This window comes from Chenopodium quinoa, unplaced genomic scaffold (genome assembly GCF_001683475.1).
Source record: "Chenopodium quinoa cultivar QQ74 unplaced genomic scaffold, ASM168347v1, whole genome shotgun sequence".
NCBI lineage: Eukaryota > Viridiplantae > Streptophyta > Magnoliopsida > Caryophyllales > Amaranthaceae > Chenopodium > Chenopodium quinoa.
The window spans coordinates 2795880-2822003 of record NW_018744080.1 but is presented as its reverse complement, the minus strand read 5'-3'; the positions used below and the strand labels follow the sequence as shown (position 1 = coordinate 2822003).

General features: G+C 34.5%; 1 protein-coding gene across 1 annotated transcript; it reads right to left on the bottom strand.

Moving 5' to 3' along the window:
• Positions 1-6645: 6645 nt before the first annotated feature.
• Positions 6646-13938, bottom strand: LOC110691484 (probable galactinol--sucrose galactosyltransferase 2). The gene is made up of 14 exons (XM_021868423.1): positions 13695-13938; positions 12106-12310; positions 11336-11583; positions 10795-10885; positions 10514-10562; positions 10323-10414; positions 10137-10247; positions 9656-9784; positions 8488-9040; positions 8311-8378; positions 8081-8215; positions 7767-7984; positions 7480-7568; positions 6646-7357 (listed from the first exon to the last, which is right to left on the bottom strand). The coding sequence occupies exons 2-14, from the start codon at positions 12294-12296 to the stop codon at positions 6998-7000; spliced, it is 2334 nt and encodes a 777-aa protein (XP_021724115.1). The 5' UTR covers positions 12297-12310; positions 13695-13938; the 3' UTR covers positions 6646-6997.
• Between the last annotated feature and the right edge of the window lie 12186 nt (positions 13939-26124).

Sequence of the window (26124 nt, the reverse complement as noted above, 5' to 3'; positions counted from 1 at the left end):
AGATTATACATTTGGTTAGTGAAATGTCCATTATTTTATCATATTGAAGTGACAAACAATAACAAAAGGAGTAAATTTAAAGGTGTTGGTGGTTGTTTTCTCTTGTAAGTTTGAAGATTTAGTTGATATACTAGGTAGATACTAGATAGAGGTAACGTTAATATGTTTTTAAGTGATGGGAAATGTTTGAAATACAAGTGCAATACAACTAAGGATGGGAGCTTATTAATTGGGATAGTTAGCCTACTCTTTTTCCTAATTGAGATTTTTTATTATCTTAATTTTTTAACAAGAAATTACAGTTGAATTATATCACTTAATTAGACTAGGGATGTTCAAAAGTTGGTCTGGACTAGATAAATGGAACGACTAAGATAGTCAAGTTGATGATCTTCGTTTGATAAAAAATAATATTTTGGTCTCTAATCCAACACAATACAAAACCCTTTGAAACTGATTTTTAATTTAAAATATGATTGGTTTTCATCTTTAAAATGTTACAAATCAATACAAAACTATTATGTACTACCAATCTACTATATTTGTAAAAATATTAAATAAATCAATTTTAAAATATAAAGAGAGAGTGAATCATGTCAATGAATAAAAGAAAGAAGTATGAGATTATTATTATTAATTTAATGGCTATGGTATTATAAGAAATTACAATAGCACCCTCAAAACATCTCCATAAGAAAAGTGTTGCCTTATGCATGGTTAGGATATGTTATTTATCATTCATAGGACAACAATAGGCGCTGTAATGATATATGGTGTATTGTGTGTATTTTTAGAGTCTTTTTTAGTTAGTTTTTGAGTCTAGCTAGTTTAGTCGATTTTGGTTCATTTTGACTTGATTTGGTTTAGTTGCAATGACTTTGTGCTTTTATGGGTAGTTTTGTTATTTTGATGTATTTCAAGATTAACGAAGCTAATTTGGAGATTTTATGGTGTTGCGAATCTAAACTGAGGTTCACGAGCATCAAAGATTGAAGCTAAGTTCACTTGGAGCAGTTTTCAAGTCAAACACGTCCATGTTGGATAAGGCATGGATGTATAGTACCTAGTCAAGGAAGGAAGTAAAGAAGCTGAGAAAAGAAGAAAAATGCGAGCAGGGTGTCCATACCTTTGTGCGGGCATGAACGTGGATGCGAGTGAAGCACGATGCTGTGCAGGCACGTCCATGCCAATAACAAGGACGTCCGTGCCTCGTTGATGGAAAAGTTTGTGATGTTGCCACCTCATTTTTGGGAGGTGGCACGTTCGTGCTATTGAGAAGACACGTCGGTGCTATTGCGGAAGATGTCATGGAGCTGCTATGCATGCAAGCATGTTTTTGCCTATATGCGAGCATGTCCGTGCCCCAATGAAGAAGATTTAGACGTGTGCGGTCAGGTACGTGCCTTTATTTGGCATGTCCGTGCCTGCACACGTATTTTAGATAATTTAAGATATTTACTATCTTTTGTCTAGGTTTTTCTATTGGAGTATAAATACTTCTTTATGTCCATAGTTTTATTGGGATGAACTCTTAGACCTAGTTTTCTCTCTAGAACTTTTTTTTCATTGCAATTCAAGATTTGGTACTATCTTACTCTCTTTAATTTCTTTTATTATTAATTATGTTTTCTTTAATTCTTTTAGTTGTTTTTATAATCATGAGTGAGTAGTTATCTTATTCTAAGATCTAGTGGAACCCTAATATGATTGATGCATGAATTATTTCTGTAAATTCTTTAATGATAACTAGATTAAACCCTGTGCAATGCACGGTTTTCAAATAACTTTAACGACAATAAATTTTATCAAAAAAGAGTATAACTTAGTATTATAAAGTAAGAAATATATTTCTTTAAAAAAAAGTATGAAATGTATTGTTTTTTTTTTAAATGATAGGAGTATATATGTGAAAGAAAATAATTAAATATATATGTAATAGTTATTATGGGAAATGTTATATTTAAAGAAGTTTGTTTTATATTTTGTACAAATCAATAGTCAAAATTTTGATACAAATATAAAAATAAGGCTTTTTTTTAGTAAGTTGTTTTGGAGGAAAAACACTTTATATTATATTGCCAAGTGTTATTTTAGGTTCGCCTTTAGTATAATGTAATTGATTGCAATTGACATGCTTAATTGATTGTGTTTATGCCAATACTAGATTAGAGATAATTAGTATTGTTATTATTCCTTTGTTTTAATTGCAATAAGAGTTGGGTTTTAACGGATTTGAATAGATCAATTAAGGGTTTGAAGCTTATCATGAGAATAGTTGAATGAATGATTAGGAAGTTAGAGTAATGTGCTTAATGTCTCTAATTTGCATGATTCCACGAGAGTAGGCTTGATTGTGATTAGGGAAGCCATTGATAACTCGAGAGAGACCTTTGGTATTTTATAGGGATTACTTTTCCTCTTGTCGATTGTATTATATGTTAGGGGTAGAATGACTATGCATTGGTTATATTCGTGGTGATGCTTGATCTTGGATGTTTTTATCATCGAATTTCTCTTATTATTTAGAATAATTGTGTTATTTAATTAGTAAGTATACTCCATATTATTTGAATTGATTCCTTGCTTAGTAATTGCTTGAGTCGTTATAATTGGTTGAACAATAGTCTCTTGGGATCCAACCCTTGCTTGCCTATCTACATAATAGTGGTCTTCTTAGGTTTATTTTTATTTGTTAGGTGTACGACACGCCTATTAGGTAATAATCATTGGAGAACTGACAATTCCCTTTGCAAAAACATCATCAGTACACGGGGTTGCTGGTTGGCAATGCCTCAACGGAGAAACTCAAGAACTATCCAACCATTTTTTTGAGATAGTAGCTATAATTCCAATGCTACTAGCATTTTCTGTAAAATAACAAATTGTAAGGAGTTAAGAATGTTAATTATAGATAATAATTAATTTGTCATCAAACTTTATATATATATATATATAGTGGCGGACCCACGAAGGCACAAGGGGTAGCACATGCTACCCCGGAAAAAAAAAAAGTTAGCTCAAAGAGACATGTTATCTTTTATTATTCATCGATAGGTAGAGTATTTATACAAAACCTACGCTCATAAGATAGGAAACAATATTCCTATAAGATATACTAACCTAACCATAAACCTAAAGATATATTCTCTTACTAATATCTTTAACATAAATAAAGATAAATATATTATTCTCCTAATAAGATCAATGCTGAAAATATATCACACATGTATTTTCCGATATTGATGATATCATATCTCTAACATAATCCCTTGATTAGAAACTTGGGATATGCTAGCAGTCCTAGCACTAGCGTTTATATGCACGTGATGTGTGCGCAAATATTATCAATAATGATAAAAATAATATATAAAAGTGATGTTGATTTTTTTTTTAAGTGATCAAATCAAGTAGATCGCAATTTTATTAGAATAAAATTATTATTTACGAAATTAGTAGGCACACATATACAACTAATTTTAATTTTTAAAACACTATAATTAATGTAAATATGTACATAAGTCATTTAAGATAAAGATATACATATATTAAAGGTATTTTTTTTAAAACATATATATATTGTATTATTACAGGTATATACATAGTGAAAAGAGAGATTATATTTTAATTAAGTAATTCATGATAGGGACAAAATTGTCTTTATATAATAGAAAGTGCAAACTATTAATTTATTTATTGAATTATAATCAGTGTCCATCTTATGTATAGTTTAATGTCTATTAAAATTGATTTGGACACTAATTGTTGTTTTGACAAATTAATGCCAATGATTTTATAGATTGATAGATTAATGGTAGAATATATCAAATTTAACTTGATACACGTAATAATTTGATGTCAATAATTTATATTGTCCGAAATACTAAACTCTGATCGATAATTATCAACTAATATTGAATTTTGATACAAGTAGTAAAGTTTTCGAAATTTTAAAGTTTGATTGATTAACACATTAATGTCATAAAGATTTTTTTTCTCCTTATTTATCTAATTTGTCAACAATACTTTATCAGATTATTAGTTGTCCAAAATGCCCCAACCCTATAGTGTTTCAATGAAAATTAAATGAGGGTATTAAAATAATTTTAGGTGGACACCATAATCTTCCCAGAGATTATAAGTGGTGTGAGAGCTATGTAAAAGTACATTGCATCCTTACATAAATATCATGCAATAGTGATATAATACAGGAAAATTGTAAACTAATAATCCCACCTTTAATCGGTCTTCCACAAACAATCCCACCTTTTGAAATTTCGGAAACAATCCCACCTTTGATAGGGATCTTCCACTAACAAACCTTGACCGGTTGGATTGTTTTGCTAACCGGTTTTATTAGGTTACAAGACACGTGTTGACTATTGATTGGTTTATTCTATTTTTTAAAAATTAAAAAAAAAAAAAAAAAAAAACCAGCCACCTAACGACCCCCTTTCCCTTCCTCATCCTGCCCCTGCCTTCCCCAACAACTCAATCAGCCAATCGGAAGCTTGACAAAGGGGTTTTTTTAGGGTGGTTAGGGCGTTTTCGGGGGGAGTTTTCAGGGCTAGGTGGGGATTTTGGGATCGGGATGGAGTTTGTCATGGTTGGGGGTTGATTTTTCAGGGATGGGTCTGGTTTTCTGGGGGCTTGAGACGGAGTTTGCAAGCTCCAAAGCCCATAATCGACCCCAATTATTCCTTCTTAATTTAATTTTGGGGATTATTTTACCCATTTTAGGGCTGATTTGTGGGTGTGAATTGATGTTGTAGTTGTTAGATATGGAGGATCAGCGGCCTGCAAGTAGGCGCTGCAGTGGTGGCGCATTGTGCGACGCTGCGTTTGAGGATCGATAATGTGTGGGATTTTTGTTTGGAGGGTGGGTTTGTTGAATCGCGACGGAAGAAGTCGTGGATGGTGGGTGTGGGGTTTTCGGCCTTTAGGTGCTGCTAGAGGTTGCGTGGGTGTTAGGGGGCTTGCTGGTGGAGGAGTGGAAAGGTGTTTATGGTTGGTGGTGTTGTGTGAGGGTTGCGATTGGTGATGGCTGGGTGAGTGGTGGCCGATGACAAGTGAGGAGTTGAGGAGGTGGTGGGCTGGTGGTAATTTTGGTGGCAGTTCATAGAAGGAACTCAAGGAAGATGGAAGAAGATGAATTTAAAAAAAATAAAAAAAGTTTGACCGGTTTAACCGGTTATAGGTCATAGGGATCGTTTATGGAAGATCCATGTTAAAGGTGGGATTATTTCTGGAACTTCAAAAGGTGGGATTGTTTATGGAAGACCGACTAAAGGTGGGATTATTAGTTTACATTTTTCCTATAATACAATAGTAAGATCCTAAGCATAAATAAAATAGTTTAGATAATGATTAGGGGTGTTCAAAAATCGTTCTGGACCAAAAAGTAGACCAGACCGAATTAACCAGTTCGATCTTCGAGTTGAGAAATTTATTTTTCTAGTCCAAAACCCTATATAAACTTGTGTTGGACCTGATTGATTTTTTGCTTAAAATTATGCATAAAAGCTAAAATAATGATTAAGATTAGAAAACTTTAATGCATGGTATGATTTTTTAAAATTGAACATACATGAAAAGACGTTAAAATTTTTTTTTTCCTATTTTTTCCCTGAGTTTTTCATAAAATTATTAAAAATTTAGAAATTTTTTTAAAAAAGTTGAAAATCGGTTTAAAGCGGTCCGGTTTCGATTTGGTCCATGCTTAATCAATCCGTTCTTTGGTTCTTGAAATTCAAATTTTCCATCTTCAGTCCGATTTAGTCTGATCTTGGACTGATAAATAGCCTTAATAATAATAGATTCCTTAAAAATGGGTTTTGTAGACCTTTGCACACTAAAACCACAATCGGCTAGAATAACTTGTAAATTAAGTGCGGGAAAATGTTACTAGTGAACTCCGAAACTGATGCTTTGTTTGTTTTGGTGTGAAATGTTTCATATATAAAAACAATTTAACTGAATTTACATAGTTTGTTTTGAGAGGGACAAATAATGAAAATATCCTTATGAAAAAAAAGTGAAAACATAGGTTGAAATATGTTTGTTTTGTTTTTTTTTTTTTTTTTTTTTTTTTTTTGATGAGAAGAAAAATGATTTTATTTATGAAAGATAGTCAAACGACACTTACAAACAATTCCTAGGAAGGTTGAAATATGTTTTTCAAAAGAAAATGATATCTTATTCCAAAAAAAAGAAAAAAAAAAGAAAAAAAAAAAAAGAAAATGATATCTATTTTTTCTTCAATTATCAATTTTCATTAATTTAATAATAATTAAAATCAAATATTGGCTAAGCTTTAATCTTTCAAAAATAATGATTTGCAACCTTGCTTATTAGCAATCTTAGCATTAATAGAATTGGTCAGTCTATTAAAGCCCTAAGCGAAGCCTCCTTAGATGCTATTCTAAAAAAAAAAGCGAAGCCTCCTTAGATGGCCCAATGACTATGCAACATTGTTTTTGGTCCAAATATTCTTTCTAATACATTGTTTTTTAAGATGTGATATAAGATTAGTATACTTTTTGTTCTTGTCTCTCTCCCTCAAGTCCTGAATTGTTTATCGTGTTGACATTTGATAATATAATTTAAACTAGTAACGTGACAATTAAAATTGAACTGATTTGCACAAACTTAAAAGTAACGAGTCTAATGACAATAGAGTGTAAATATATTTTGAAGAGACCGAGAACAACTTCAGTATAAAAGCTAATGGATTTTTGTTATTGCACATAAGTAAAATAACACCCTACTCTATTATTTTCCTCACACCATTCTCTTGCTCTTACTAACTCTAAAATACAGTACAAAAACCCTGATAACCATTGCTGCCCACCTACCCCTCTGTAAGTTTGTTGCAATAGTAAATAGTTCCAACCCAATTGATCATAAGGACCATGAATTGATCAGCTGCAGTGCCGCCGACCCACATGCAGCTGCAAAGTGGCAATATTCTGAAAGAATGTGGATATTCTGAACCCGTTGATTATACTTGGATTTCAACAGACCATCTGTACATCTCCTCCTGTGGGACTGGCAGAGTTATGGTCAGCAGACCAGTTTCCGAATCATACTGAAAGTCTGTCTCCACACCATCCACGGTACATTTGGATGGGCTCTGGGAAGAGTAAGCTCCAAACCGGCCACATCCTCGTACTTTGAGCTTGATCACAGTTGGAGATTGTGTGATGCTGAGTGAGTTTATCTGCTCTGTAGGAACTTCACCGCTAGAATGCTCGGTTTTCTCGTCAGATGATAGTGGAACATCAAATTGGTCAACTGCTCCACCGCAATTGTACATATCAAGTAATCCAATTGGTGTAAATGAAATGCTGCTTGTAATTTCCTGCACACAAAAGGTCTTTACTTCAGCATGTATTGTTTACTTGGTTATTCCAGCTACATGTATGGGAAGATATCAAGATAATAAGTAGTAACTCTCCGAAAACATAAAATGCAAGGACTTACCTTAAGAGGGCAGATATGAAAGAGTTCATATTCCAAGACTTTGAGAGTCACAGGCAATGAAGCTCCTTTAGGTAGCCGAACCACCTCCCCTGCGATTCAAATATGCAATTGTTAGAGTTCAACTGTCGGATAAACTAGACTCCGTTCCAACTTGGCTACATCAATTGGCCTTTATGCCTCGATATGAACCACCCCATCCACCCCCCCTCCAAATTCTATAGAAAAAATTGAAAGGGAAAAAGGAACAATCTCCCAGGAATTCACAAATCGATTATGGTAATGGTTACCTGATTGATACATATACACAATCACTTCCCCATTCCAGTCTGGCCCAGCTACTTCAGCAATGGAATCCACGTCAATGGCATGGACAAAACTAGTAAGTGTTCCAGGAGCTGTATCGTGTATGCGGGTCTTTTTCTCAATCTTGCACCAACCAGCACCCTGGCAATTGAACACGCCAACAACACCAGAACATTTGTTCACATTCCAAATTTTGAGCAAACTGCAATGTTTATCACTCTATCAGTCACTTTCACCAGGTGATAATTGATAACAGTAAATAATCACATCAGAAAAACTGAAATGCAGTGACATGTACCTAGTTCCATCTCTGGCAGGGTCATTAAAGAGGCAATCACGAGTAGGCCTTCCAGGCAAGCGAGCACGGAGTACTGACCCGTCAGGAAGAACCAGCTTCCTTAAAAGCTTAAAGTTGTGATGTCCTGGCTTGTCACTGTGGAATTGAAAATTTTAGTTCTCATATTAAGCATAAATAACATTTCTAAAATTTAATATAAAAAAGTAGCAAAGTATAAACCATCTCCTTACCTCACATAAATTGGACATCCACCAACTGCACGAGCTGCTGCATGATAATCTGCAGCTGGGTGCAAGCTCTGCAAAGCAAGGTTCTGAGTATTAGTAACTCATCCGAGACACCCAATGCATCTATAAATAGTCAATGAAATTTAGCATGCAAAATACAGTATGAAGTATAATACTTACATGAAACATATCCCAATCAGGTTGCATGAATTCTCCAAGGAAAAGTGAATTATAAGCCACAGAGGAAATGTGTATGGTATGGGAAGCAGGATCCCGAGGATAGAAATCATCGGAAGCCCTCACAACAGCAGTCTGCTTGGTACTATATATGCCATCAGTGTTGTGACACATGCAAGAAATGCATCCATTATCAGGAAAGTTCCTTGCAATGGAGGCTTCAAGTGCCTGGTGGTAGGCACGGGTGAGTGAAACTCTGCCACCATGACCAGCGCCAAGGGTCTCAATAATATTTTGAACATCAACTTTGACACCATCTACTCCACATGAAGCAAGATATGCATGGAGCTCATTATAGAAATTGAAGACTTTCTTTGGATGGACCAAACCAAGACCATGGACAGAAAGGCTATCCATGACAACATCTGGCTGGTTACCCAATACACCAGGAGACTGAACTGGGTATGCCAAAGCAGTATCGTAGTGTTCCATACCAGCAGCTGCAGGTTTAACTCCACCCCAATATCCAGCCAGAGCATGCCACACATACACACTCCTAGAACACATGCAAATAAACCAAATAAGGATATTGAAACCAATTTTTACTAAAAACAAAGTTCTACAGAGCATGATATTTTTTTTCTTTATTGGATACCATAACTTCCTCATTTTGTAATTCTAATCACACGTCTATTTTACACCCCCAACAAACTACACAGGCAAATTGCCATCAAACCCCAGATAACTAGGCGCCAGATCATAAAGAAGCAGGTGATATGAAACTCTAGAAACTCTGGAATAATCATGTAAGAAGTAGGATCACTCAAACAAACTTTATAAGACATAACTCGCTTGCTTGCCATGTTCAGCAATACCATTTTTGATGGAAAATTTTAAAATGCTCTAATGGTATGCTAGCCCATTTGGATAAACTCGAAGTCAACGACAAGCAACTTTTGAAAAATGGATGTCACTAAAATTTTGACTAGAAAAATGTCTGCTGGAATAAATCATTATATCCACCAATTTACTCCCACAAGGTTCATGGTTGGGATCAAAACAAGCTAACCTTGTCAGTTGAAAAAAGTCATATGTTTGAAGAGAATAAATAGCATATAAGGCAGATCATAAGTAGTAAGAAAATCATTGATCAGCTAGTTAGGCTACTTACTTCACATTGTGGCGTTGTTTAGCTTCATCTACAACATGCTTCAGACCTGGAACCTGATTATTGTCTTCACCATTCTTTTTGTTTTGGAACTTGGCATTCTCTTTAATTCCAGTTAGTCTGTTAGCAAATCTACAAAAGAAAAAATTGCACCAAAAATTACCATTAATACAGAATATCATTACCCGACACATGCACATAAATTACATAATAATTAAAGTTAAGAACACTATTTCATTCTTGAGGACTGGACATCATTAGATTCCATTTTCTTTTCCTTTCTAGGAAAGGATTTGTAGCAACGAGTTTAAGTGTATTCCAGCATGAATGACGTGAAGATTTGCGAAATCTACTCTAGCCTTTCTAAGAAAATCAGAAGCTAATCATGCAAGTTTTAGGACTTAAGCATCTGAACACTTAATAACAAACCAAACATGAAGGCTTTACATGAAAATGTTGTAGAGGAATGAAAACATGTACTTACTGTGCCCCTTCTTGCACAACACAATTTTCATCTTTGACAATCTCATTTCCTATCTGCTGCCAGCCATCATCAATGATCAAGAACCGTGGTGGGGCTCCACCCTTTGACAAACTGCAACAAGCAGCAAGAATTCAGTTATTCTGTACTATCATGAATCTTGAGATTAACATAAGACCATCACAGTACCTTTCAAGGCCTTCATCTACACCTTCAGCCGTGACATCAGTGTAGAAAGCATCCCATGTACACCAGCCAAACCAATCAACAAAACTAGGCAACTGGAGGAAACCATAACAAATTTAGTCTTAATTGATTCAGCAATTTCTGGAAATCAGGGGGCAACCACTTAAATGACACTACCAAAAGAGTTTACTTACCCTTTTCTTCTCTCGGTGACGGAAAGTTTGCATATGTTTCTCTACAGCCCTGCATGAAACAGAAGCATTTATCAGGAGCAGTATCTAACAGCAGAAAGACAACTAGGGAAAACAAATTTCACATAACCTAATTTCTAATCACAGCTCATGTTTTACAAAACTATAGGTAATATAATTTTCAAAACCGCCATTGGCTTTGGATGTCATTATAAACAATTCAATATTTCAATAAGAATCTACAAAAGAAAAAAGCCTTTTTAAAGAATAAGAAAGGCACTTACTTTACAGCCTGATCGACTACTTCATAAGGATTGGTCCCAGCATGCATGTAAACTAGGTGAAGCCCTTGGCAGGTCTGAACAGCAGTATCCCCTGTAACCGTAAAAAAAAAAGCAAAGTCGTATCTGATCTTTCGGACACCATTTACTTCCGAAATGCAATAAATTCCATCTATATGAATGATCTGAATGATAGTTTGTTCGGTCCACTTGATCAGCTTGGTTGAAAGCTGATTAATGACAGCTGCACTATTACTATGAAACTCAAACACTAGTCTCCATATATCGTGGAAGAATCTATTGGAGACTGTCGCAGTGTGGCTGGTGATGCAAAGTAGAGGATGCTCCATGTATATACTCCATTTATTTAGCTGTTATCTATGTTTTATTTTAAATTGGACTATTTTTCCACCTTGGTTCTGTTTGCAGTAGTAATTAGTCCACTACTATTTTCGAGATGTAGAAACTAGTCTACCAGAGTTTAATGAGTGGGCAAATTAAAGACAAGTTACGAGCATGCACTTTCATGGCCAAGATCACTCACCGCTCTCAACGCAAATCTCTATCTCATTCTTTTCATTCCCTTGAAGAACAGCTCGGAATGGGCCCTCCAGAAGGGGAAGAAAGACGGTGTATATTGTCGGAGAGCCATCTGGTTCACCTTCAGCAGTGGAGTCCTTGCTCTCTACAAGCATGAATTGAGTTTCAAGGGGAACATCTTTTCCACACTTTCCCATCCTCTGAGTCATCCACCACAGCTTGAACCGGAAACAACACATGAATCGCAAACCCCTGCCACACCCAACACAGAATGTTATCATCTATTACAAACATAGCATACTACTCAACCTTTCCATACGAAAAAAAGAAAAATAAAACAATATGTGTGTGTGAAACTCTAAGTAAAGTTTATCACCCATCATTCACCAAACTATACGAGCATACTTCTTTAAGCTCATATGAACATACAAAAACCTGTTCACTTCCTCTCCACAACCAGAATCAACCCTTTCAGTGACATACCTCTTTGATAAAAGAAATTTCGACACTAAATAAAGAACAAGTTCAAGTTTCCAATCTCAATTAGTATAAAGTATAAACTAAGACTGCTAGAATCAGTTTTTTTTCAACTCACCTCATTATTTACCCATACAATACAGATTTAGGAACATCAATATGACTAACAAAGTACAAAACAAGAAAATACCACATTGATAAACTAGCTAGAGTCGGATACTTAGATCATGTATCTTCCTTATAAACAAAACAATGTTAACTTTGCACAAAGAAAAAGTCGAAAAAGGAGATGCTTACTCTAAAGCACCCATGGGAAACACATGAAGGCATTTGCTATCAGAAGCCGAGGCACCGATAAATGAACCAGCAGCCAAACCATTGCCTGAACCTGGGGTTAAGATGATATTGTCTGGTACCCCTTTCAATATGGTCTTCCCATGAACCACAAGGTTCCCATTGTTGACAGAAATCTTAGGTGTGATCGTCATTTCGGCCTAGCTAGCTGCTCCCAAATATTCATTCAACAATCAAATTCTAAATCAGCAATTGAAATTGTAATATTGGGTAGTCATATATGTACTTTTACATGTATAGGTCATACGGCCTGACTAAACAAATTAAAAATTAGATGAGGTATCACCGTCATACTCGATAAGTATGATATTTTAAAGTACAAAAAATTTATTAGGCTTCAAAATGTGGGGATTCAAGGCAATCATAGAGAAGTACTTTCTTCGTTCATTTTTGTAACAATAGGGATTTTACACTATTTAAATATCATTAAGATTTTTAAGTTCGGAAAATAAAGTCTACCATTCTTTAATTATATTCTCTCCATTCCATAATATAGTGTTCGTTTTTATTTCTGTGGTCATATTAAAGTTGTGCACGGATACATGTAACTCTAATTGATGCCATAATTAAGAAACGGAAAAAGTAGGACCCAAAAAAACTTGGTTTATTGAAGAGATTTTTCTGGAGAATGGACCGATAATCCCAGGAATGATCGCGATAGCCGACCAAAATTTGAAAGCGAAATTACGAAAAAGCTGGGTTCATAAAAGTTACAAAAGGACAGATTTTTGTGGAAAAAATGGAACTTTTTAATCCAATAATTCACAAGAAAAGATGATCAATACTTCTATAGGATACTAAAAACAGAAAAATAACTATTGAAATAAAGATTCAAAAAAAAGTCCAAAAAAATCCAAAACAGATTTTTAAAATTAATTATATATTAAAGTAGATCTAGCACAACGCATCCAGATTTAATCTCATAGTACTAAACCAAAAAAAAAAAAAAAAAAAAAAAAAAAAATCTCATAATAATCAGTCATCAAAATCACTTTTTTCTCAAGTTCAAAGTTACTAATTAAAACATCAATTTTTTTTTCTTACACATAAAACATCAATATTTCAATACAAAATAACGCTAAAAAGGAAATACCCAGCAGAAAATTTTGTAAAAAATAATAAAAAAAAAAACAGCAGAAAACGTTTAAAATTCTCAATTTAAAACTTATTAATAAACAGCCAAACAGGTAAATCTTTTTTCTAAACTAAACATAAATTTAAGCAATATATATATATATATATATATATATATATATATATATATATATATATATATATATATATATATATATATATATATATATATATATATATATATATTTTGTTACAAGTCTTACAACAACGATATATTGTGTAATTGTGTTAGACGGTTAGTCACCCAAATCACATAAGCAATCAACAATTTCCAAAATTAGTTTTTACGGTAATTCGAGATGAACTAAACGTCTTGTATACAATACACGTGTTAAATAAATACGAGTCAAAAAAAAAAAAAATAACCCGAAAAAAAAAAAAGAGAAAGACAAACTTACATTTCAATTTAACGAGTGAAATGAACTCTGTAATAAGACTTGCACGATTACACCTCAAAAAATTGAAGTCCAAATATATATGTAAAGAAAAAAAAAATAATAAAAAATCAAAGAGAAGAGGGAAAATATAGGAAATGAAAGAAAAAGAGAAGAGCTCAATAAAAGAAATGCATTCAACAAGAGAGAGAATGCAAATCTTGTAAAGAGAAATTTATTCAGGTATAATGTATGACTTGATCATTAAACCCACCTTTGAGTTTTTCCGATTTATATAGCCCGAGTTTTCAAGCTGCCATTCTTCCGATCGTGACACGTGTACGGTTACAATTTTGTTTAGTAACTTTTGCTTTCCCGGGTTTTTTTTCTCCTATTATTAAAAACTAAAAAAATCACCGATGTTAGGAGAGAATGAAAGATATTTTAGTCTTTTTTAAAATAAAATATATATTTATGGCAATTTGATCTATTTGCATGAATTATAATTTTTTAAAAAAAAATTATTTATTCAAAGATGGCTTGAAATTTGGATCTCAGATTTTCCAATCATTTAATCAAATTATGGGGTCAACCCTTGTCATCTCATGTATGAATGTATCGGTTCTTTATGCTTTCATCCCACAAACCCTATCCAAAATAATTTGATGTATGTAGCTTATTTGTTTGTTTTAATAGTTTGATGCTTTAATAGTTTATCTATGGAGGTTACTTCAAAGTAGGGTTCGAATTATACTATGGATATTGTTTCATTCGCGTGGAATTGTGGATAGTCTTAATAAAAGAAAAAAAAAATCAATAATAATTGAAAAAATACATTTTAATAATCACAATTATGAGCGATTTATTTCTAATAATCTTAACTAAAATTTATTTCTAATAATCCAAACCATGAGTCTGTTTGCCTCCGTTGGTCCCAATTAATCAACGATAAGTCAATGACATATTATAACAGGTGATGACCATGACACATGTCAACATGTGATTGATCCAAATTTTTTTTAAAAAGAACTCTCAAAATTTCGGTCACCTTCTCCCCACCCACTACCCTCGATGGAGGTCGGCCGGCCAACCCCCACTTAACCACCAAAAACGGCCAACCAGCCTCTACCACCATCCCCGACCTCCGAAATCACCCAACTAGCCCTCCTTGAAACCACCCAGCCAACTCTCCATTTTGAAAGCATCGTCGCCGTATTGCGGAAAATTTTTGCTGTGTATACAATACGTATACTTTTAGGGTAACTATAGTGATTATTTTAGGAGGATGCCCCATTTTCTCATGGTGAAAAATAAATTTTATTTCTCACGTGACATTTTCGTAAATAAACCAACAACTTTGTTCAACTTTATTCAATTGTGGAGCTCACAATAATGAAAAAGTTGTTGATTTATTCATGAAAATGTCATTATGAGAAACAAATTTGTTTCTCACAATGAGAAACAGGGAATTTCCCTTATTTTAGTATTTATAATAAATGAAGTAAAGAGATTACAATAATAATAAATGAACGAGGAGTGTATGTGTACCATGCATATAACCTGATGCACCTAAGTATATAATGGAATAGGTCGGCCGTTCAAAAAAAAAAAAAAAAAAAGGTATATAATGGAATACGAACAATAAAAACTGGATTACGCTACTTTTACAAGTTGCAAGGGGCAACCTAATTGGAACTTGAATAGATGAAGTGAATAAGGAAAATGGTCGTAGCGCTACCTTGGAATTTGGTTTTAATAGGATTTGGATAACATCGGTCATCAGCAGCGTAACATACTAACATGGTAAATACAAATATACAATCAATTTCAAAATAAAATATGAATTTATCAGGATTTAGGAGATCTGCAACTTTGCAAGTTAAGAATACTTATAGTTATCCGCTCCATATGTAATCAATCATACTACTTGGTAGTTGGTAGTATTGTTCTCTAAAAAAACCACTTCATCCGCTTATATTTGATACCAACATTTATATTTTGAACTATTTACAAATTCCATGTTAATAATCTTTAATGGTATCTATGTGTACGAAAATTTATATTGTCGGTGTGTGATCTTGTTAGATTTTTATTGATAATGATGGATATTTAAAATATTACTCAGTAATGTTTTATGTATATTTTTAAAATTACATATTACGTAATAATTAGGGATATTGATTATTGAAATTGTATATTCTAAATGTGAAAAGTAGAATTTTTGCAAGCGTGCAACGCTTAAATTTAAATGAAGAAAATATAAGGGCAAATACAAGTTTATCTGGCAGATAAACAAAATTTTTGTTAATATGGTGACATTTCTATAAATATATTGAAAAAGCGTGGTTATTTATTCAGTACTTGTAACTTGCTTTTACTGTTTAATAAGAAAATTACACATGTATCCCTCAACTAGTACATGAAAAGACACATATATCCCTCCACTGGTACTTGAAAAGACAATTATACCCCCAGATACAAAAAATTTGTTTATCTGCCAGATAAACTTTGTACATGTACACCACTATTATTATTATTTCTTACTGTTTAATAAGAAAATTACACATGTACACCACTATTATTATTTCTTAGGTCGGCCTCTTTGTTTTTTAAGCTTTACTTATTACCTTATTTGCATAAGAAAGGAAACTAAGTATAGCTGAAGAAGCGACTAGCCAATATTTATTCTAAAATTTCAGGAAGGGAATTGTTAAGATATATTAGTTAAAATATATCTTTGTCTTTGTATATTTATAGTTGCCTAATTTGTAGCCTAGATTATTTGATGTATATCTCTTAGCTAAATCAGCATGTATTTTGTATATAATGACAGTAAGTGGAATGCAAATATTCACGGAAAATATTTCTTTCATGGTATCAGTTGCTTAGGGTTCTTCCGCTGCACCCTAACATTTTTTCCGCCCTCTACTCTTCTCTTCTTCATCAATCTCTTCTCTTCTATACTCTGTTTTCTATCAATGGGGGATTCAAAAAATTCGTATCACCCTGCTCTTGCTGTGAACAACATCAAGACCTCCATTCCGGTGGTTCTTGAACTTGACAATTCACAACACTCTACTTGGGCGGAACTTTTTAGAATTCACGCTCGCTCGCACCGGGTTCTAGACCATATTATTCCTCCCGTATCTAAGGATAAGGCGACGGAAAAGGCTCCTCTCACCGACAAGGAGAAAGAATGGTGGTCCATTTTGGATGTAGCCGTGGTTGGGTGGATTTATTCCACCATTTCCAATGATCTTTTGCAAACAATTATGGAACCCGATGCTACGGCCATGGAGGCTTGGAATAGGTTGCGTGATATATTCAAAGACAATCAAAACTCTCGTGTCGTTACTTTAGAACAAGAATTTTCCTCTACGAAAATGGAGGATTTTCCCAATGCGTCGGCTTACTGTCAAAGGCTCAAGAGCCTTTCTGATCAATTGCGGAATGTTGGAGCTCTGGTGGACAATAATCGGCTGGTTCTACAGTTGGTTTCGGGCCTCACCGAACCGTATAATGGCGTGGCTACTCTTATACGACAAAGCTCTCCTCTCCCTCAATTTTACCAAGCCCGTTCAATGCTCACGTTGGAGGAATCGGGCTTGGAAAAACGGGCGGCGATGGCGTTGGGCTCGGCGTCTGCTATGGTGGTGACTTCTCGTGACGGTGATTCGGGGTCTGATGGCTCGGGGAATGCTCGCGGGAAGGGTAAAAATCAGAAGAAAAATGGTGGCCGGAAAGGGACCAACGGAGGTGGTGGCCGCGGTACACCTGCTGGTGGTTCAGGCGGCGCCGGCGGTGCTGCCCGTGGTGGCAGCGGTCAGCAGCAGCAGCAGGCATGGGGTCCGAGTCCTTGGCAGCAGCATTCATACCCTCCTTGGGGTTGGCCGTGGGCTGCTCCACCATGCCCATTTCCAACCCAAGGTTGGGTCAGGCCTCAAGGCCCATCCAGGCAGCAACAGGGTCTTCTTGGTCCACGACCTCAGCAGCAAGCCTATGCAGCCTCTCAGTCCAATTCCTATGCACCAACGGATCTTGAAGCGGCTTTCCACACTATATCCTTGCAGCAACCCGATCCCTCGTGGTACATGGATACCGGTGCCACTTCTCATATGACATCCAACAATGGTAATCTCTCGTCTTATTTTAATTTGAGCAATCATCATAATGGTATTATTGTTGGTAGTGGTCATTCTATTCCAATTCATGGTTGTGGTAGTACTACTTTACCGTCCCCAAATCCTCCCTTGTCCCTCTCTAATGTCCTACTTGCCCCCAAACTCATTAAAAATCTAATTTCTGTTCGTAAATTTACCACCGAAAACTATGTGTCTGTTGAGTTTGACCCTTATGGCTTTTCTGTGAAGGATTATCGGACGGGGATGCCAATAATGAGATGTGATAGCCAAGGGGACCTTTATCCACTCACTACCAATATCTCTAGTTCTTCTCCATCAAATTTTACTACTTTAGCTTCATCTTTTTGGCATGATCGTCTGGGACATCCGGGATCTTTTGTTTTAAAGACTCTTAAAAATAATAAAAACATTGAATGTACTCACTCCTCTAGCTCAAGTGTTTGTCATTCTTGTGTACTTGGAAAGCATATTAAATTGCCATTTGTTTCTTCTACTTCTTCTACTACTATGCCTTTTGATATTGTTCATAGTGATCTTTGGTCTTCACCTGTTTTGAGCTCATCGGGCCATCGATATTATATGCTTGTTTTGGATGATTATTCTAAATTTTTGTGGACATTCCCATTAGCAAAGAAATCGGATGTTTATGATAAAATTTTAGCATTTCAAGCTTTAATACGAACTCAATTTGAACGACCCATTAAAACTTTTCAATGTGATAATGGGAGGGAGTATGATAATGGACCTTTTTGGGCTTTGTGTGAGTCTAATGGTATGTCTTTCCGTCTTTCTTGTCCTCATACTTCATCACAAAATGGGAAGGCCGAGCGCAAAATTAGATCATTGAATAATATTATTCGCACTCTTCTTGCACATGCATCATTGCCCCCTTCCTTTTTGCATCATGCTTTACAAATGATGACTTATCTTCATAATATTTTTCCAAGTAAGTTATTAGAGTCTAAGTCTCCTCTTGAGGTTCTCTATCATAGGAAACCGTCTTATTCTCATCTTCGTGTCTTCGGTTGCTTGTGTTATCCCTTATTTCCTTCCACCACTATCAATAAACTCCAAGCCCGTTCTACACCTTGTGTTTTCTTGGGGTTTCCATCCAATCATAGGGGTTACAAGTGTTATGATCTTAGCACTCATAAGATTTTTATAAGTCGACATGTTGTTTTTGATGAATCGGTGTTTCCTTTTGCCAAATTGCATACACCCAAATCTCACACCTATGACTTCTTGGATGAGGGTCTTCATCCTTCTCTTATTCACCACTTACAGACCACGGCTGAGCAGCCCACTCCGTTGGCCCAAACCGAACAAAGGCAAGCTACTCCTCCTAGCCCACCTCCGTTTTCTTCTTCCCAAACTGGGCTGTCTGCTACTCCTCCTTCACGGAGCCCAGTCCGCCAGCCCACTTCCCCTAGCAGCCCAGTCCGCCACTCTCTTACTCCCTCTAGCCAAGCTACTCCCTCATTTCCCGGCCCAGATCAAGGCCCACCTTCTTCTCCTAGCATTGAAGCTTCTGTTGGGAAGAATAGGTCACAAGCGGATCGTGGGCCTGTGCAATCAGCCACGGCCCATTTGCGGTCTACCCATACAGCAAGTCCAAATGCTTCTATCTCCTCTCCAAGCCCACCCATCTCATCCTCTTTTCCAACTCCGATTCCTTCTTCTTCTATAGTTACTAGGAGCAAAAATGGTATCATTAAACCCAACCCGAAATATAAAAATTTCAGTGCTCTGGTTTCTAAGGTTACACAATCCCCTCTTCCTCGTAACCCCGTCTCTGCTCTTCGTGACCCGAATTGGAAAATAGCTATGGATGATGAATTTAATGCTCTTATTAAAAATAAGACATGGGAGTTAGTGCCCCGTCCACCTGATGTTAATGTCATTCGTTCTATGTGGATTTTTACTCATAAGGTGAAATCTGACGGTTCTTTTGAGAGGCATAAAGCCCGTCTTGTAGGTGATGGCAAAACACAACAGGTTGGCATTGATTGTGGGGAGACTTTTAGACCGGTGGTGAAGCCGGCTACTATCCGTACTGTTCTTAGCCTTGCTTTGTCTAAAGCTTGGTCAATACATCAACTTGATGTTAAGAACGCCTTTCTGCATGGTAAGCTTCAGGAGACAGTCTATATGCATCAATCCCTTGGGTACCGTGAAAAAACTTACCCTGATTATGTGTGTTTATTGCGGGGATTCTTATATGGTCTTAAGCAGGCACCCCAGGCGTGGTATAAGAGGTTTGCATATTTTGTTGCTACTATTGGTTTCACTAATAGTAAAAGTGATAATTCCCTATTATTTATCGTCAAGGGAAAAATGTGGCTTATTTGCTTTTGTATGTTGATGACATTATTCTTACTACTTCTTCTGATACTCTGCGGTGTTCTATTATGTCCCTTCTTAGCTCGGAGTTTGCTATGAAGGACTTGGGTCCTCTTAATTATTTTCTTGGTATTGCTGTGACAAGGCATAAGGGTGGTTTATTTTTGTCACAACGGAAATATGCTGAGGAAATCATTGACAGGGCAGGAATGAGCTCGTGTAAACCTTCGACTACTCCGGTGGAAGTAAAACCGAAGGTCAGTGCTTCGGGTTCACCATTTGCATATCCGACCTTATACCGCAGCCTTGCTGGGGCGCTGCAATATCTCACTTTTACCAGGCCGGATATATCTTATGCGTCCAACAGGTTTGCTTGCATATGCATGACCCGAAGGAGACTCATATGGCTGATCTTAAACGTATCATTCGATACGTACAAGGTACACTTGATCATGGTTTACATCTTTATCCTTCATCTATTTCTTCTCTTGTGTCTTACACTGATGCTGATTGGGGTGGGTGTCCCGACACAAGACGCTCCACATCTGGATATTGTGTATTCTTGGGTGATAATTTGATTTCTTGGTCCTCCAAAAGACAAGCTACTCTTTCTAAGTCTAGTGCAGAGGCAGAGTACCGGGGTGTTGCCAATGTGGTTTCCGAGTCATGTTGGATTCGGAATTTATTATTGGAGCTACATTGTCCGATTAAAAAGGCTACATTGGTGTATTGTGACAATGTAAGTGCGATTTATCTTTCGGGTAATCCGGTACATCATCAACGGACCAAGCATATTGAGATGGACATACTTTTTGTTCGTGAAAAGGTGGCTAGGGGTGACGTCCGAGTCCTTCATGTTCCTTCTAGGCATCAAATTGCGGATATTTTTACCAAGGGCCTCCCCCGAGTACTTTTTGAGGATTTCAGAGATAGTCTAAGTGTCCGTCCTCCTCCCGCTTCGACTACGGGGGTGTGTTAAGATATATTAGTTAGAATGTATCTTTGTCTTTGTATATTTATAGTTGCCTAATTTGTAGCCTAGATTATTTGATGTATATCTCTTAGCTAAATTAGTGGCCTAACTTCAGCATGTATTTCGTATATAATGACAGTAAGTGGAATGCAAATATTCACGGAAAAGATTTCTTTCAGGAATGATAGAGAGGAAGATATTTGTTGAATACATAGTCGTGTCTTTCACAAGACAAGATAGAAGATAATAAAACTTGAATAATCGATAACAATGATAAGGAAATGAAACAACAAATCAACAATGATTGGATCTTGTGTCAAAAAAACAATGATTAGCTTAGATCTCAATTTACAACGAAAACTTAAAATGATTAGAATTTAAAAATCGCCAAATTCCAGTTTATACATGTTTAATCCCTGACCTTTAAGGTGCTCATATTATTTCACTAGCATAGTGCCCGTGCGATGCACGGTTTATAAATAAAACTATTAAACTCGTAGGAAAAATAAAAATAAAAACAAAGGTAATTCATAAACTATTAAAGGACTTGGTTACTAATGGTCAATAAAAAAAAATTAAAGGAACGTTATTTAAATAGTATTTTATGTTATTTGAATTTCTTTTAATTTTTTATAATGTTATTTTATTAATTGAAAAATAATTGAATAATACTCCACATAGCTATATAAGAAGTGGACTAAGTTATTTATATCTTCCGTTGAGAAAAAACTAAAATTTTCTTATCATACCATCCGCATCAGTAGCTACAATCATTCTAATATATACATGTTTTATTTACTCGTCGCACTCATTAAATCTATAAACACAATAATAACCTTATATTTGACCTACCATAACATATATTTTCCTAAGTTAAGCATTGTGCCAAAAACCATATATTATATAATAGTCATATATATAACCAACAGCTGATTAAATATAGTATACAACACAAATACTTGGTATATAGGTATGGATACTGATAATTTTATATAAATAAAATATACGGAGTATATATTCCTAAGATTTATCCCTACCTTAATTATAAAATGGTTAACAAAACTCTTATAATAGTGCATGGACATTTATATATATCTAAAAATGTTCTTTTTACATATATTTTCCCCCATTTAATTTTAAAAGTCTTAAAATTGTCTCTTGAATTCGCTAAATTGATTTAAAAGGTTATGTTTATTTCAATATTTAAAGCCATTTACTATTTTCATTTCCTTTTGTTTTAATTTTTCTATTTAGAATTTATTAGACTATTAGGTTTCAAGATCGAAGTCAATAACTTTTTACCGTACAATCACTAAATCAAAGTCGCTCAACTAAAGTTTTGGACATTGCATAGCTACACAACATCCAACACATTTAATGATTACGTGCAAATAATTTTAATAAAACTACGCATTGGATATAAGTTATTAAACAATTTAACTATATATACATTTTGATAGGTTTATATCTTTCATATTAACAAAAATTTATAAATGTTATTATTATATTTTGAAAAAAAATTTAGACTTTGGAGTTTTGTATAAGATAGATAAAGGATAAGTTAATTCCCGTCATATATGCATTGAGTTTTGGGTGTTCTATCCGGTTCACCCTTTGGGCTAATCCAGATTTGAGGATCTGTTCTAGGCTATTAGGTTCCACTTCCCTTCCGATTGTTGTTGCAGGGGAGCGAACACAAGTCCTCCCTACCAAGTGTAGTCTCAATTACCACTACACGAACAACCAAACACTTGGTATGGAAGACACGTATTATAAAATATTATATTATATACATATACTTTTTTATATTATAAAAAATATTATATTATATACACATACTATTATAGTTAAAAATATTAGGGTTTTTCTAAACTATACCCCTAAGGTATTCGAGTTTCTAAGGTGTACCCATACTTTTTCAAGTTTCTAAGTTGTGCCCCTCAACTTACTACCATTGATGAATGGTGCCCTCCTTGGAACTTCCACGTTACCTAAAGTTAACTATAAATTTAATAGATTGATGATAAAAGGTAGGGAAATGGAGAAAGAAATCTTAGCCACCGCAACCCTAATAATGAAAAATGAAGCCACGAAATCACACTCTCAAATAACATTTAAACAACTAATAAGGGTACATTTTAGTATTGATAAGGAGTAGAAGGGCACAGCTTAGAAACTTGAAAAAGTATGGGTACACCTTAGAAACTCGAATACCTTAGGGGCATAGCTTAGAAAAACCCAAAATATTATTATGTATAAAACAACATAAATTATTGCACATGATTGTTGTATATCTATCCCTTTTCCGTCAAATGTCTAATTCAATTTAACTTTTATTCTTCTTGTTTTGATTGGTTATTGGTTCAGTTTTTTTTTATTTTTTTATTTTTTTTATGCGAGAAAAACAAAAGGTCATTGTAAAAGACATTGTATAGAAAATGAAAGGCCGATTAAAATTAAATTTATGTTCAAGATTATGTATTTTTTTTCCAAGACAACATTTTGGCTCAACATTCAATATTTATCAAGGAGTACAACAAACGATAAAAGTAATTTTTACACTATTTTGTATCTTTATCAAAAACTTTTGTATTCATCCGATTACTTGAATTGAATTTATTGTACATCTGATTTTTTTTAAATGTTTGTATTGATTTCATAATTGACGTCAAACTAAATTCTATCGATTTTATTTAATTTTCATAAAAAAAAACAACAATATTAGCCTTTCAAAATATGAAATATTGGTTTCCTTAAGTATGCCACTTTAATCATATTGCTTCAAATTAGTTATTATTCTTTAACTTGACTATAAATAAAGATTGGAAAGACTTTATGGATTATTTGTAGTATTGGAAAGCATATATTTATTATAAAAAAATTAAATCAATATTTATGTTAGGAAATCATGAAAATCTTATGCATGTATAGAAACTTGCTTTTATTGTTTGAAGTTTAACAAAAATAACTATGCTTGAACATGTAAACAATAATTATATAGATATATTTAATACTTAAGATAAGCCAATAAGAGAGTGACATTTGTCATCCTCACATTGAGGCGCTTGTCTTTTAGTATAATATATAGATAGATAGATAGATAGATAGATAGATAGATAGATTAGTTATACGGAGTACTATTATAGATCACAAAATAGTTTATACTATTTAACATGTTTAATGTTAAATTTTCATTTAACTCTTGTGTTCGTGTAAATTCTTCTCATTTTCTTTGAAACGGTTGCTAATGCACACATAAATCATTAATATCTTGTTTTAGTCTTATAAGAAACTATAAAATTTAATATTTTAAAAACACTCATTGAGATGAACCAAACAAGCTAATCACATTCAACTTACTATATATATTTATTCTTATACATAGCATTTTGGAAATAAAAAAATAAAAATTAGAAGATTTTTTGAGGTGTAAATAGTATGGAGTACTAAAATTCTGTATAGGAGGAATATTTAGGAGAGAAGAGAGTATACAAACCAACAAAAATCTTGGTATTTTCCATTAGTGATCAAAATATTGTTATAAATTGATTAAAGCTAAGAACATAATAATGGCCGATATTTGTACACCTAGTTAGCACTTTAGTTGAATTGAAAGGACTAATGTCACTAAAATTCATAAGTAGTCAAATTGTGGGACATAATTGAATTAGCACCGAACACCTTTCCAATTCTAGCTAGTGCACAATATTTAGTCAAGAACAAGAAAGCATACAAACTTGAATTTGATACCTATTTTGTGAAGCAATTTTTGTTTCAATAATTATTTTGGATCACTAAATTATACTCGTACTCCATAGTATCCAATTGAATTGCACAAAATTAAATACTATTTCAAAATGAGGATGATGTTGTTTCGAATTGATAGATTTTTTATGCGGCATTATCTATATATGAAGTACTTAAATGTTCCTTGAAATTTGAACTTTCCTCAAACACTTGTGTCTTTGAGTTTCGAGGGCTAAATGAATGTCTCTGTTCTATTTGGAGAGGTGTGTAGACACGGAAATTTTATAAGTGTCATACATTAAATTAAATAAATTAATTTGGGTTAAAATCATATGAATGATCCATTTTAATTAATTTTGGCCCACTTAAATAAATAATCTGAATTAATTAAATAAAATTCGGGTTATAAAATAAATTAAACGGACCAGGTTAAAAGACTTTTAAGTCATAAAATGGGCCAGGCCCAAACCTACTAAGTCCACTCAAGGGGTTCTCATCTCCTATAAATATACTATTCCTCCATCAATTGAGGGATCCACAAATCATTATTCCAAGAGCTCATAAAACTCAAACGGAATTCTCTCTGAAGTAAGTCAACAAGCATATCAAACTCGTGCCGACTTGTTCAGATACACTCAAACAAATTTGAACGGGACTAAGCTCCAAATCCCTCGTTCAGATGTATTCAAACAAAACCCTTGAATACAGGTTGACATCATCAAATGTCACCTTGCATTCAAACTCAAGTCGACGTCATCAAACGTCAACCTACAGGTGTCACACACGTGTCATCATCAAGCTGCGGAACAGAATCAGATGACTTAGTTTATTTTATTATAAACTGTTATATAGAGATTGCACCCAAAAATCACATATTAATATAAATTCATTTGTTACTTTATTTCCCTTCTTTATTTATTTAGACTCGAAATTTGTGTAAACAAATTTTTGGCACGCTCGGTGGGACTATCTCTGCCTTTCATCTCTGTTTCCGCACGCTAAAAAATAAAAAAAAAATAAAAAAAAACTTGAAATGGCCTTAAAGACCCTTGTCGTCAAAAGAATCTCTGCTACAGCTCAACAAAGGGTTGCTGAGTTGGCTGAAATGCTTAACAGCCAAACTGATGAGGGCATCGTTACTAGAGGAATGAAGGAAGTTGTTGTTGACTCCGCCGCAAGAAGCTTGCATGCCGCGTCAATCCCAACCAAAGCACGAAAAAGTCGCGCTCGTCTTGCTGCTTCTGTGAGGTCT

Coding starts and splice junctions, on each gene's coding strand:
- LOC110691484 (XM_021868423.1), bottom strand. CDS start 12,296: ATGACGATCACACCTAAGATTTCTGTCAACAATGGGAACCTTGTGGTT. Junction 11,584..12,105: donor TTTCCCATGGGTGCTTTAGA/GTAAGCATCTCC, acceptor TGGGTGTGGCAG/GGGTTTGCGATTCATGTGTT. Junction 10,415..10,513: donor GTCACCGAGAGAAGAAAAGG/GTAAGTAAACTC, acceptor GGTTTCCTCCAG/TTGCCTAGTTTTGTTGATTG.